This window comes from Petaurus breviceps, unplaced genomic scaffold, assembly GCF_028583685.1.
Source record: "Petaurus breviceps papuanus isolate PSGF00001 unplaced genomic scaffold, PetGlider_PUasm1.0 156, whole genome shotgun sequence".
NCBI lineage: Eukaryota > Metazoa > Chordata > Mammalia > Diprotodontia > Petauridae > Petaurus > Petaurus breviceps.
In genome coordinates this window covers 11266855-11282204 of record NW_027185720.1, presented here as the reverse complement: position 1 = coordinate 11282204, position 15350 = coordinate 11266855, and the positions used below count along the sequence as shown (strand labels likewise).

The 15350-nt window shown below is 49.3% G+C and overlaps 1 protein-coding gene across 1 annotated transcript in view; it reads right to left on the bottom strand.

The window, feature by feature from the left end:
- Positions 1-3097: 3097 nt before the first annotated feature.
- The window catches only part of HMOX1 (heme oxygenase 1), a 14007-nt gene continuing 1754 nt past the window's right edge, over positions 3098-15350 (bottom strand). Inside the window, 4 exon segments of the mRNA XM_069082041.1 lie at positions 3098-3851; positions 7576-7675; positions 8455-8946; positions 14424-14544. Of these exon segments, the coding sequence (XP_068938142.1) occupies positions 3724-3851; positions 7576-7675; positions 8455-8946; positions 14424-14544 (841 nt within the window). The 3' untranslated portion in view covers positions 3098-3723.

Genomic DNA, 15350 nt, shown 5'->3' with positions numbered 1-15350 from the left:
ACAGGGGATGTCAGGGCTGGGAGGGGCCTGAGAACAGGGGATGTCAGAGCTGGGAGGGGCCCTAGAATGTAGAATGTTGGATAAGGACCCTAGAGATGACCTTGTCAGACCCTTTCATTCTATGGAGGAGAACCCTCAGCCAAGGGTGGGACCTGACTTGCCCAGGGTCACACAGTGACCTTGTGGATGCCTTAGAAACAGTCCTCAGCCAAAGCCTCATTCCTTTTCTGTTTGTCTTCCACAAAAAACCCCAAGTCTTGGTTAAGACCTGAAGGGAAAATTGTGGGCCCCTAACAAGACCTCTTTGGGAAAGGGGGCAGTGGCCTGTGGTGTTGACCTTGACAAGAGTGCATAAGCCCAGCCTAACCCTGGAGCTTTCCTCCCCAAGAAGACCTGGGGCAGTAACTCTGGGGCCACTTGCTGCTTCAAGCCTTCTTTTGGCCAGATCCAGCCATTCTTCTCGGCCGCTTGTCTCTCCACCCGCAGACCTAGCCCCCATCAGCCCTCTCTCAGAGCTCTTGGGAATCCCAGGCTTTGAGAAAGCCCTCAGACAGCCCTTCTGGCTCCTCCATTTGGCTTCTGGATTCTTGATTTGGCCTTGTTTGTGTGAGTTCATGAACCTCAGTCCAAACAGGAACTTCCAGAAGGTCCTGCTTCTCCATTCTGCCAACTAGCCAGGGACTGAATCAGCACCATGGCTGGAGGCCCAACTGGTTGCCCTTGCCTGGCATTGACCTTGTTGGGGAGACTTATAGTGATTTTCTTGCCACAACCTTGATCTCTTTAGGCCTTGTTTATGCCCAGTAGCTGATGGCACAGATCCCAGAATCTCAGAGGGGGAAGAGGCCTCTGCAGGGCCATCTAGTTCAATACATACCCTGAATAATCCCCATCAGAAGCTCCCCAATGCGTGATCATTCAGGCTCTGCTTGAAGACCTCCAGGGAGAGGCAAGCCAGCACCCAGCTCTGGAGGCAGCCCATTGCACTCTGGGATGGCTCTCATTGTAAGGAAGTATTCATGACCTCCTGCCTCACTGGGTATCTTTGTACTGCTACTCAATGCTCCCAGTTCTGTGCTCTGGGGCCAAGCAAAATGAGCCCAACCCCTCTTCACACAAAAGACCTTCAAATACAGTCATGTCCCTCCCCAATCTTCTCTTCTCTAAATATTCCCCAGTTAGGACAGGATGAGAACGGGGGCTTGAAAGAAGTGTAGGGAATGTAGGGAGAGGTAAGACCGGAAAGGACAGTTGGAGAGAGACTGGAATGCCATGGTGAGGGAGCTTACAGGAGGCACTGGTGAACCACCAGGGAAAGGTGGAGTGATGGAGATGGGCATTAGAGAGAGAGCTCGAGCCATGGTGTCAGGGATGGATTTGGGTGGGGGCAGAGTTGGGAGGTGCTTGTAGTGTTCAGGAGAGAGAAAAAAGGCAGTGAGGGAATGGTGGAAAAAGCATTGGCTTTGAACCCTGAGGACCTTGGTTCAAATTCTGTTGCTGCCACTTATTACCTATATGGTTGTGGGTAAGTCACATACATGCTCTGAACCTTGGCTTCCCCATATGTAAAAGGAGCATGGAAGGGCTAGGTGATCTCCGATGTCCCTTCCAGCTCTACACCTATGATCCTAATGCCTGAGAGAAGCTGACTGCAGTGGGAATGGAAGGGGGAAGACAGATGTGAGAACTACCCTAGCCTTTGTTGCCCTTAACCGATTGGACGGGGAGGGTGATGGAGAAAGGAAGGTGGTCAACAGCAGCTTTGCGGACCTAGAATGATGGTGGTGCCATCCACAGAACTGGAGAAGTCTGGGGGCCGGGAGGATGGGAAGATAATAGGCTCAGCTTTGGTGGCTGTGGGCCATGCCGCTGGGGATTGAAGCGTCCGCCCGTCCGTCTGTCTGCGTGGTGTGCTGGTGTGCCAGGCACCATCTCGTAGCCCTGTGGGTACAGTCAGTCCTCCAGTGGCGTTTCCAAAGCACCTTCTCTACGCCAGACGCTGTACTAAGTGCTCAGTACAAAGAAAGGCACGGGAGTCCTTGCGTTCAAAGTGCTCCCATTCCAGGGGGTAGGTCTTCTCATCCCCATTTTGCATATGAGAAAACGGAGGCTCGGAAAGGGAAGTGTCAGGGGAAGGATAGGAGCCCAGGTCTTCTGACTCCAGGTTCAGTATTTTATCCATGATACCCCTCGTCAGGGACAGGTTCCAGTAAAGACAGGTGTGTTCTAGAGCCATGCACTATATGAATGTCTTTCCTCCCATATGATCAACAAGGCAGGTGGCCGAGGGCTCAGTGGCCCTTCATCAATACTTTTTCATATATGCTATTAGCCCCACTTTCCAGATGAGGAAACTGATGGCTTTCTGGCGAGGCTAGAGCCCAGGTCTTGTGTTCCTGACGTAATGTTCCTTCTCTTAGGCTCATAGCATCCTAGAGTCAGAGCTGGAAGGGGCCTCCTAGACAATCTAGGAGGAAACTGAGACCTAAGGGGTGAAGTGACCTCCCCAAAGTCACACAGGCAGTAAGCCCCAGAAGTAGAACCCCAGATGCTTTGGATTCCAAGGTTTAACTTTCTTAGGTTCGGGCACATGGGTTTGGCACCAGACATCCTGTGTTCTTGGATCCTGGCCCCCAAAGCCTCCGGCTTCTCCCACCAAGCCTGTCGGGCCAAATAGCACAAAGATGCTGTGATGAGCCTCTCTTCCCCATCCCAACCACAGGACAACTTCCTCCCTGTCTCTGGGCCTCATCTGACCTTCCAGGTCAGCCTCTAATGCCAGGCCTCAGTTTACTCAGCTGCCTCCATGATCTCAGAGGCCCTGTCCACCTCTGGCTTCACAATCCCAAGTCATTTCCCTCCATGGCTCAGTTTCTCACCTTTAGAATAAAGTGGTTGGCCCAGAACACCTCTGCAGTCCCCCTCCATCTACAAAGGTGTGCCCATTGACTTATGACCCAGTGCTTGGCAGGGACCCAGCACTTGGCCCAGCCTCTTGGAACTGACCCCACAGTCCTCAGGGCTAAACAGGACACTGGAATTTGACCCTTCCCCAAGGCATGTGTACAATAAAGCAAATTTCCAGGGAGTCCGATAGTTAGAAGTTAAGAAACACTGTTTATTGAAAGTTTACACAGACAGGCTCAAGGACATCGACATTTGAACCGTGTTATTTAAAAACACACGCACACACACACACACACACACACACACACACAAACACATCCCAACAAAATGAGGCAAATACCATCCCGCCTGACCCTGGGGGAAAAAAAAAACACCCAAACATTGTGAAAACTGGACCAAACAAAACCCACAGAAAACTGGCTTCTAACAAGACACAACATTCTGAAACGCAAAAGCAAAAGCCAGTCTACAGGCCAAAGGGTCAAACGGGGAGCCAGGGAGCCCAGGTGCTGGGTTTGGCAGGTCATTCATTTCTCAGGGCTGGAAGTTTGGTCTCTTTGGGGGGTTCCTGGTAGGAACCCAGAGAGAGTGCTACATCTGTGGGCGGGCCTGAGGGCCCCCTTAAAAGTTCAAAGTTCGGGCCAGAGGTGCTTTGAGTCAGGGTGGGGCTCTCCTCTATCTTTTCCAGTGAAGGGGAACCTGACCCACAATGACCAGAGAAGGCCCATTGAGTGAATTTTTTCAGACTGGAAGCAGTCTGTAGGCTCAGTAGGGGAGGCCACGGGAGGTCACTCTAAAGTGTCTTTTCTGTTTTATTCACATGGCATAGAACCCCACAGCGACCGTGGCCACGATGGAAAGGGTGAGGATCCAGCGGAGGAAGGGCGAGTGGGAGAGGAGACTTTGCTGGGGATTTGGGGCAGCAGTCTCTGTGGAAGTCGGGCCTAGGAAGAAAAAAACCTTAGAATGAGATCATCGAATCCAGCATGGTACCCAACCAAGCCCCTACTTCTGCAATGGCCCAAAAGCTGTTGTCCAACTTCCACTGGAAGACCCCCAGTGCCGGGGAACCCATTAACACCCCAGGGAGGTCGACTGAACTCCTAGACCACTCTTAAGTTTTTTTCTGACATCAGATCTGTATTTTCCTCTCTTAATACCGAGAGCTAGGGGCCTTATTAACTAGGGGTGGGTCCATTATTCAGTCCATCAATGAATATTTGTTAAAGTGCCTCCTATGTGCCCCACACTGGGCTAAGCCCTGAGGATGAAGAGAAGCAGAAGACAAACCCTGCCCTCAAGGAGCTTACAGTCACATACAAATACATACAAAGCCAGCTCTATATATATATAGGATAAACAGGAAATAATTAACAGAGAGTGTATTTCAATAAAATTGATTTCCTTTGTTTCCTGTTTGTCAAGAAGCATTTATTACGTGCCTACTATGTGTGTGCCAAGGGCATAGTAATGTTATGTGTCTTATTTCATGCACTTTGTTCTGAGAGGAGTTTACTAGACCAACTGGCAAAGGGTCCAGGACACAAAAAAGCTTAAGAAGCCTGTGTGACCCTGGGCAAGTCACTTAACCTCCCTAAGCCTCAATTCCTCATCCATGAAATGGTGGTTTCAGGGCTGGTTTCCCCTCAGGGCAGAGTTTAAGGGGAAACATTGACAGCAAGGAGTCAGGAGGAGCTCAGATTGTGCGCCTGAGCAAGTCACCTAACCCTGTCTGCCTCAGTTTCCTTCTCTGTAAAATCAAGGGGCTTAGCTTGGATGGCCTCCCAGGTCTCTCCCTGCTACACAGCCTAAGTGAGAGCGACATGGGGGTGATAGGAAGAGCTATGATTTAGGAGTCAGAAGATGTGTGTTCAAATCAACCATTCCTAACCATGTGACCTATGGTTAAAGTCAGACTTTCAGCACTCCAGATCAGGGCTGGGGAACCTGCGGCCTTGGGAGCCACATGTGGCCTTCTAGGTCCCCAAATCACGCCCTCTGACCAAATCCAAACTTCACAGAACAAATCCCCTTCATAAAAGGACTCAGCTGAAAGGCAGCACCAGAGGACCTAGAAGGCCACAGGTTCCCCACCCCTGCTCTAGGGCCTCCATTTCTAGGACTGAATTGAGTTTTGTTTCTCCCCAATAGAATGTAAGCTCCTTGAGGGCAGGGTCATTTTGATCTTTGCTTTCTTATTGCTTGCCACTGTGCCTGGCACACAGTAGGAGCTTAATAAATGGTGGCTGGATTGGTTTGGCTAGGCAGAGAACAGGCAGAACCTCTTAGAAGTTCTTTTTAGTTTCTGGGGTCCCAGATGGATGGGCTCCTTGCTCCCCCCAAAGGCTCAGAAGTCCTTTGCCTCTGCCTTGTGAATCAGGACTGAACTACCTGGGGAAACTGGAAAGCAGATGTAGGAGGGGTGATCCACCTTCCTCAAAAGGGCAGATCCTCAAAAGTCCATCAGCCAGGCTCAAAGAACACTGAGAAAGGTAAAGAGAGCCTTACTCCTAGCTTGGAAGTCCCTTCCATTCCAATGGAGGTGACAACATGGAAATAACCGTAAGACAGAGACTCTGGGGGAGGTACTGAGAGAGGAACCCATGCCTAGGGCTCTACACTGCTGGAAGGGTTCCCAGAGGCGGCCATCAATCCCTCGTTTTACAGGTGGGGAAACTGAGGCCCAGAGAGTCCATAGGAGCATAGCTCTAGAGCTGGAAGGGTCCTCAGAGGCCACCAATCTCTCATTTTACAGGTGGGGAAACTGAGGCCAAGGGAAATTAAATGACTTGCTCATAATCACAAAGGCAGTTGTCTCATAGGTAGAATTTGAACCCCGGTCCTTTGGATCTAGAGTCAGGGCTCTTTCCATTCTACCACACTGTCTCTAAGTATTGGGTTTTGTTTTTCTTCCCAACTAGTGCACTGCTTCTCTCATCCCCAGGGAGGGCAGCTCTGAAGGAGGCAGGATCAGCATGAGCTCCTTAGGGGTTGTTGGGGCTGTCGGGCTGTGCACCAAGGGAGAGACCTCCCCTTGATGACGAAGCCTTCCGACACCTCCCCAGCCACTGTTTCTTCCTCTGGGCCCTACAGCCCCCTGGTGGCCAATCCCCAAAGCCTCTCTGGCTGACGTCTCATCCTCTCCTGGATCACACAATACAAGCCAAGACGCAAATCAGGCAGGACAGTGAGTCACGGTCAGAGGAAGAGGGTAACAGGAAGGGAAAAAACATGTGGCCCAAAGAGCAAACCAAAAGTTTATTAAGCTCACAAAAGACAGTCAGTGATGTCCCTAGGAAGCTGGGGGAATAGGGAGGTCACAGGACTGACAGACAGGAAAGACTCTGAAGTGTGATAACAAGTGATTCACTTTATAGAGAAGAGTAACAGATTTGGGGTGGGGGGGGGGGGCCTGTGTCTAAGGGCAGGGAGAGGAAGCCTGCAGCCTCCAGGCCACGTGTGGCCCTCCAGGCCCTCAAGTGCGGCCCTTGACTGAATCCAAAGGTCACAGAACAAATCCCTTTACAGAAGGATTTCTTCCATAAAGCATGGATTCCATCAAAAGGCTGCACCTGAAGACCTAGAGGGCCGCACCCAAGCCTCTGAGGTCCCATGGAGCCTTCCGGTTAAGATTCTAATTCAAGTGAGGAGAAGCAGTGAGGCCCAGAGAGGTTCACCAACTTCCCAAGATGGCAGAGTGATGCGGCCACTTGTGACTCTCCCTGGAGTGTGAGCTCCTTGAGGGCAGGGACTGTCCATTATCTCTTTTGGTATCAGCAGTGCTTAATAATTGTTTACGCATCACTTTTACAATCATTACCGATTGACTTTCAGTCCAGGACTGGTCTAAGTTGCAAACATGGGCAGCCACAGGAAGGCAATGAATCACTGGTGTGTCCCAGCCCTCTCTGCCCTCACATTGTACGCTCTCACTGGGTCCCCAACTCTGGTGCCTGAGCTTTGAAATCTCACATTCCTGGAGCTGGAAGGCTCCCCTCGAAGGCCACCCCACCCCATCTGAACAGGAATCCTCTGACAACATCCCCAAACAGGTTCCCTCCAGCCTCAGCATAATGGGAAAGGGCTCAAGCAAGAGGAAACCCCCAATTGTCAAGGAGGCCCATTGCACTGGGAACCATCTCAAACTGTTCACATAATCAACATAAGGATAGCGTTTGGATGGCATCAAGGCTTGCAAAGTGTTTTGCAAATATTACCTCATTTGATCCTCAGAACCACCCTACAGGAGAGGTATCATTATTCCCATTTTACAGTTGAGGAAATTGAGGCAAACAGGGTTAAGTGACTTGTCCAGGGTCACACGGCTAGTCCATATCTGAGGCTAGATTTGAACTCAGGTCTTCCTGACTCCAGGCCCAGGGCTCTGTCCACTGAGCCACCTGTGGAAGCTTTGCCTCATCTGAAGCAGCAATCTGCCCCCCTATTAACTCCGTCCCACTGCTTCCAGGTCCGTGCTCTGAGGCCAAGCAGATCAAGGGCAAAATTTGTGGAGTAGCTGACCGTGTGAATTAACGAGAAGGGAGAGGGAACATTTGTTCTCCCTGACCGGGCACTGGAGATGCCCATTTATTCGCCAGCTTCACTCAGGAAGCCTGGCAGGTAGTGAGGAAACTGGCTAGAGAAGAGCCCCGGTCTTTAAAGCCTCACCTTGTCCTTTGCTGCCAGGTCTTTGCCGAAGCTCCCGCTTCCCAGAAACGTTTCCGTTCTCCTGGCTCTTGGGTAACAACTCCTGCAGCTCCTCAAACATCTAAGGACCAAAGGAGACATGCCCTACATCAGAAGGGGCTCAAACACGATGACACCATGAGCCTAAGGAGAGCCCCGTACTCAGGATCTCTCACCCCAGACTGGGCTTTCCTTGGCCCCATCTCCTGTCTCATTCTCCTCCCCCACATTGCCTCTGGGCCTCTTTCTCTGGCAATGACTCTAACATGGGAGTGAAGACTCAGGGACCAGTCTTCCCTCCCTTCGGGTCAGAGGCTCTTTCCCACCAAAGAAACAGGGTAAAAGACAAGGGCAATGGCAAGGGTGGGGATATAGCGAGAACGATTGTTAAAAAGCTTTTGATTGTTAAGTAGAGTGAGGAAGGCTTCCCATGGCCTATTTATGGTGGACCTGGGTGAGCCACATGAGATGGATGGGTCACCGTACGTCCATGCTAGTGAGATCACAGAGCCATAATATTGTCTATAAATAGATAGACTTGTAGAAGGTCCAGCCTTGGAAGGACCTTAGGCGTTGGCACTCAGCCTGTGCTTCCCTCCCATTCAGTGCACCATCTTGTCCACCCATCTCCCCCCAGGTGAGCCCCTTCTACACCAGTATTCAGAATCCATGCCTCTGGCCACTAGGAATGTTAACACATGCCTTTGGAAGACGCTGCCTCTATTGGTGAGTGAGCCAAGTCAGCAATCCTTTATTAAGCCCTACTGGTTGACAATCACTAGGCCTTCAAGTTCAGTCCACCTCCCTTTTTAGCCAGCTCCAGCCCAGACATACTTGCTCTATGGGACAGGGGTGGCTCACCTGGATGTTAAGGAGGAAGGATGTCTGTGCCTCCTCCACCACCTTCGTCTTGGTGGAGGGGCTCATCTCAATGGCGTTCATTCGGGAGCGGTAAAGCTGCTTGAATTTGGTGGCATTGGCGATGGCCGGGAAACTGAAGAAGGCCACCCCTTCTCCTGTGCTGGGCAGCCCCAGGGACTTCTGGGCAATCTTCTTAAGGATCTGCCCCCCAGAGAGATCCCCCAGGTAGCGTGTGTAGGCGTGGGCCACCAGCAGCTCGGGCTCAGTGTGGCCCACGTCATGAAGCCGAGTCACGTACTTCTCTGTGGCTGCGGTGTAGGGGATCTCCTTCCTCCACTGGGGGCCGTACCAGAACTCCATGTCCTGCTCCAGGGCAGGGGTCCGGTTCAGCTCATCGGGGAAGTAGATGGGGGTGATGGCAGGGTGGGTCTTGTTCCGCTCCAGCTCCTCTTCTAAGGCCAAATAGATGTGATACAGAGAAGACATCACCATCTGAAACCAAGCAGTTAATTGTTAACACTCTGAGATGGTCAGCAGAAGAGAGGAGAGTCAATCAATCACTCAATTACATTCATTAAGTGCCTACTAGGTGCTGAGTACTGGGGCTACAAGAGTAAGCTTCTCAAGGAGTTTATACTCTAATGGAGACAATGGGCACACAAGCAAATACAAACCTTTCTGAAAAAAAGGCCCAGGTCAGAGATCCAGCCCTCAAAGCATTCTGGACTTGCAGTCAAGTTCTCTGCCTTTTACTAGGCTGTCTGGCCTTGCAGAAATACTTTCCTTCTCTAGGCCTCAGTTTTCTCATCTGTGAAAGAGGACTAGATGGCCTCTTAGGTGCCTTCCAGGCAGAGTGGATAGAGAGCTAGCCTCAGGGTCAGGACAGCCCAGGTTCTAGGTCAGCCTCTGATATAGACTGGCTGTTCCATTCTCCCAGTGCCCTTTCACTCCTTGGGCCTCAAGTTTCCTGCACTGTAAAGTGAATGGATTGTGCTGGATTCCTATAAGGCCCTTCTGGCTGTTCTACATTTGTCTTTGGGGTCGGGATGCAGAAGAAAGGAAAGTATTGCAATGTATTTGGGGGAGGGAGAAAAGAAAGGACATTGTGAGTGAGGACATGGATTGGTGTGTAAGAAGGAAGGCTATAGATAGATGTTGGTGGGTCCACATTACAAAAGAATTTGAAGGACCCCAGAACCTCAGAAACCAGCTAGTCCAGTCTCTAGCTGGGGGTGATCCCCTATTCACCATCCTTTGCTTGAAGACTTCAAGGGGTGGGTAGCTCTCTACCTGGCAAGGCTGCCCACTTGTTAGGAACTTTTTGTCCGTTGCTCCTAATTCTGCCCTCAGGACCCACACAGGCCAAGGGTCACATTCCTGAACAAGAGTGAGCAGTTTACCCAATTATTTGATGCCCTATTTCTCTTCTGGAGAATTACAAGGTCTCACCCTTTGTACAAAGTGACTTCACGCATTTGATTCACTAACCAAAGCTAGGAGTTAGGTAGTGTAGATATTGTGCCCATTTTACCATGTTTCCCCGATAATAAGACCTATCCCAAAAATAAGCCCTCCCTTACTGTGTAAGATTCCTCTAAAATAAGCCCTCCCCCGAAAATAAGCCCTATTGAGATTGCTACTGTAATGAGGGTGATCCCCTGCGCTACACGCTACATTATGGTACCCTCTGTATGCACCGTCCCGTCTCCCCCCCCCGTGAAACGCACACCACGCTCCAAGCTGCATCCAATCAGAGCTGCAGCAGTGAGCACGTCATCCTGTTCTTCCCCAGTAATTTGCTTATTGAATAAAGGTACATTTTTTTGTTCACATTTACCTGTTTATTAAAATTGCTGTCAATGTTCATTAAAATAAGCCCTCCCCTGAAAATAAGCCCTCTGGTGTTTTTCTGTCCAAAAAATTAATAAGACAGTGTCTTATTATTGGGGAAACACGGTATAAATGAGGCAAACTGAGGCTCTGAGAGAGGAAACTGACTTTCTCATCATCATACATCAAAGAGGCAGAGCCCAAACATGAACCCCGGCTCTTTCTTCACCACAGTCAAGGCCAGCTAGTTATCCACCAGTGCACCCTGCTTTTTTTTTCCCTCTTTCAGTACCCACTCTGAGCAACTTCCCTGGTTTCTGGAACGTCCCAAGGGTGGGCAGGAGGAAGGCTCCCAGACAGCAGGTGCTGCCTGACTCTGTACGCTCAGGCTTAGCACACGGCACAGCCTTGATAATGATTAATTTTTTTATTCAACTAGTCATTCATTCATTAACTCCGGTCATTCATTAGCCACTCGGGTGAAAAATCAAGAAGGGAACAAAGTTGAAACCAGTGACCAAAGAGCAGGTATTTCTGTGAATACCAAGGAGGCAGCCTCCATGAGATGCAGGAAGATCAGGGTTCAGATGCTCCCCCTGAGGCTGGTGTGGTCCTGTACAACATAAGCTCATGGCATTTCAGCTTCCTTCTCCATAAAATGAAGATGAGACTAACCAGGAGTATGGTTCACAAGATTTTGGTAAAGTGTGTCTACTGTACGCAAAGTTCTGTCACACATCTCGGGTAAGACAGGGTTCCAGTCCCTAGAATGCTTGTGACTCAGTTTCCTTATATGTAAGACTGAGGGGGTAGACTAGAGGTCTTCTAAGGTTCCGACCAGCTTTAAAGTCTACTCTGCCACTTACTGCCTGTCTGACTGAGGGCAGGTCACTTAAACTATGGGCCTCAGTTTCATGGTCTGCAAAATAAGGGGCTTTCACCAGATCTCTAGGAGGCGCCCCCCCCCCAGCTTTAAATCTTATGAATCTACTTCTTTCTAGGTCTCTTTCCAATGTCCTGTGTCTTATTCCATGAAATTTCCAGGTGAGTTAAAAAAAGGTACAAACAACAGAGATGTACTTAGGGCCACCCTGTTTGGTAGGGGGCAGGGACTCTCTGGCCCCAGACTGAACTCAGCAACCGAGGCAGAGTCCAAGCTGGCGGGGCCATCCATTGCAGCCATAACTTAGCTGGGATGGAACAACTCCCTTTGGGCAAATATAATCCTGACAGATGGCTGGGTCCAGCTTGGTTCTCCCTTCCCCACCTAACAGCAGCCAAGTCAACAGTTCAAGCCGTTAGCATTTATTAAGCTCTTTCTGTATGTCAGGCACCGTTCTGGGAATAGAAGTATAAGCCCAAAAAGGACAGCCCTCTTTCCAGAGTGTCAGAACCTCTCATGGGCAGTGTAAGGGGGGGCATCCAGGTACCTGGCAACTCAGGGAGGGGGACAGATGGTCAAGGACAGGGGAGTGGGATGGGGTATCGTCTCATCATGTCACTAAGTGATGAGGGGACCTTGGGCAAGTCCCCTTCCATTCTCTGGCTCTTAGCTCATCTTTAAGTCAAGGTGGGGTTGGGCTGGACCAGGGAGGGGAACATAAAAGGTGGTCAAATGATTTAGTCCCCAACCTAGATTCTGTAAACTTTCTTGAGAGCCTAACCTGACTTAGCTAATTATCACTGGCTCACCCACAGTCTGTTAGCATTTCTGGAGTGCTTTAAGGCTTAATAATAATTACTGCTAAACATGTGCATAGCCCTCTAACACAAAACAACCAGGTAAGGCAGGTGCTATGTTATACCATTCTTCAGATGAAACAACTTGAGGGTTGGAAAGCATGAGTGTTAGGATTAGCGCCAGAACGAATGGAAGGTTCAGGCTGGCACTCCTGCCACCAGGGCCAGCCTTCTCACCATTACATCACGCAGCCAGCAGCCCATCTGAGTATCACAGTGCGGTTCACAAGGCTTTTTTCTCACCTCTGTGAGGCTGACAGTGTTTATTACCCTTTTAACTTAGGCTCAGAGAGATTAAGAGTCATCCAGGTAGTAAATACTAGAGCCTTCTTTCCATAATAATAATAGTGGCAAAAAGCAGCTTGCATTTATATGGGCTTTAGTTTCAAAAGCAGAGGGCCATAGGACCATAGGTTACCTAGTCTAACTTCCACATTTTACAGCCAGGGAAACTGAGAACCAAGAAAGCAAATTGACTCCCCTGAGTCACATGGAGATGGTATTCATTGTCATTGTACCCTCAGTGCTGCACAGTGACTGGCGCATAGTGGGTATTCAGGAAATGTTTGTGGATTAAAGTGTCAGAGTCAGTTTGAACCTAAGGGCCTTTCCTCTAGTCTTTGACAAAGAGGCAGCCCTTCTTGCCAAGGCCACCTCTTCTACATGATCTCATCCACTCCCATCTTCTCCAAAAGATTACATCTGTATTCATTAGCCCTGTTTGAAATCTTTAACTTTTCCCTGTCAGATGATCCCTACCCTACTGTTTTCAAACATGTCCAGGTTTCCCCCAACTTTAAAAAACAAAAACACAGTTTCATTGGACCTTATTATACCATCAAGGTGTTAGCCTTTATCTGTCCTCTCCTTCTCTGCCAAACATCTGGAAAAAGGTTGTCTACAGGGGTGGCTAGGTGGCACAGTGAATAGAGCACCGTCCCTGGTGACAGGAGGATCTGAGTTCAAATCCAACCTCAGACACTCAACACACAAAAAAAACCTATCTGTGTGACCTTGGGCAGGTCACTTAACCCCAATTGCTCTACCTTCCCCCCTCCAAAAAGCAACAACAACAAAAAGTTGTCTACACTTGCTTTCTTTGCTGCTTCCCTTCTCCCTCCTTAGCCCTTTGCAATCTGGCTTCTGACCTCTTCACTCAACTAAAACCACTTCCTCCAAAGTCAGCAATCATTTCTGGATTGCTAGATTCGACAGGTCTCTCTGTGCCCTCTTCCTTCTTTTTGGTCCATAATGTGTTTCACACTCTAGACCACCCCTCTTTCCCTGGTCTTTTCCTGCCTGTCTGACCGCTCTTTCTCAGCTAATCATCCACATCCCTAACTGTGGGTGTTCCCCCAGTCTCTGTCCTAAGCCCTCTTCTTCTCCCCCTACACTATTCTCAGTAAATGTATCCAGTTCCTTGGGTTTCACTACCGTCTCTCTGCCAAGGACTCCCAGCTCTGTCTGTCCAGCGTTAGTCTCTCCTCTGAGACTTCCTCTTCAGTCTTACACCACCCCTTGCCTATCATGCTGCAGTCCTCACTCTTCCTTAACCCCATACACCTTGAGATATGTTGCCAAATCTTGTGGCTTCTACCACAAACCTTCTACTCAACCCTTCTCTCAGCTCACACGGAGATTCTTACCGCCTATTTCCTAACCCAAGTGATTCTCCCTGAATGCAGATCTGACCGCGGCATTTCTCTGCTCAGCCAACTCCAGGGGCTTCTTATGCCTCTAAGACAAAAATTAAACTTCTGTTTTTGTCTTTGAAAACCCTGCACAGCCTGACCTCACTCTATTACTCCCCTTCCTCTCATTCTTTGACCCAGTCAACTGGCCTTCTCTTTGTCCCTCCTCTTAAATCACAACCCTCCATCCCCAATGCTTGCCATACAACAGGTGACTAATAAATACTTCTAGATTGGCTGACCGATTCTTTGTCTTTATATCCCTAGTGCCTGGCACACAGCAGGTGATTAACAAATACCTAACGATTGGCTGACTGATTCTTTATCTTTACATACCCAGAGCCTGGCACACAGTAGGTGATTACTAAAGATGAGCTGATTCATTAAATGATTCTTTATCTTTGCATCTACAGTGCCTAGCACACAGTAGGTGACTAATAAATGCTTATTGATTCATTAACTGATTTTTTTTATCTTTGCATGCCTAGTACCTAGCACAGAGTTGGCACTTGGGAAATACTTGTTGATTAAAGAAGTCACATAGCTGATTTAATGTCAGCCAGTTCATGGTACTCAGCCAGGCCTCAGTCATCTCTTAAATCACACCCAGACTTGTGTATGTTGTCAGATCTCACTTGCCCCAGGTCCACACTTGCTGCATGCCCCACCAAGCCTGGTCCCCTGTTCATACCAGGGGTCGCACCATACCTTGAAACCTTCCCGGGGCACCTGTCCCTTCTGGAAGTTCTTCAGAAATTCCACATTCTCAGCCTGGGTGTGGACTTCCTTTGTGGCTTCTTTCAGGGCCTCTGACAAATCCTGAGGCATGCTGGGAAAAGAAGGTCAAGAAATCACATTGCTACTGGGGTTCAGATGGAGAACACCCACATTCTTCCTGTGCTTTTCTTGTGAGGTGGCCTCCTAGAGCACCCAGTCTGCCTCCCAGGTGGCTGCCAGAGGGAAGGTGACCTCACATAATCAAACCAGATAAAAGGATCATTGAATTTCCTACTGAATATTCATTTCTAAATACAATGTCATTTTAAAAATGCCCCTGCTCCCCCAAGTGCAAGAAAATATTTTTCCTCTGCATTAAAGAAAAAAAAGAGTTAGTTGTCCCATCGAATAGAGAGCCCAAGTTGGGGTCAGGGGGCCCTGGGTTCAAATCTATCCCAAGCAGACAATAGAAGACACCTGAGTTCTATTAGGGGAGGGAGCTTACTGGCCACTTAAAGAACAGAATTATTCTTTCATTGTTGCCTCTAGGGCATAGCTAAACTACTTACATCCCCAAGGAATGGGTAAGGGGTGGGGGTGGGGGGGTGTTAATATCCTCAGCCTCTTTTCCAGAATACAATAAAGGGATAGCACAACCTAGTGAAGGGGGGAATCTTTTGGGCCTGGGCTAGTGGATGAAGACAGCCAGAAAAATCAAAAGACCTGGGGTCCAGTGCAGCCTCGGACAGACTAGCTAGTAGCCTCCGAGAGCCCCAGGCAACGGTCTCTAAGAAACCAAGTTACAGTCTTAGGTATCAGTATGAGAGAGACAGATAGAGAGAGAGAGAGAGAGAGAGACAGAGACAGAGACAGAGAGGAGAAACAGAGACAGAGAGACAAAGACAGAGAGGAGAGACA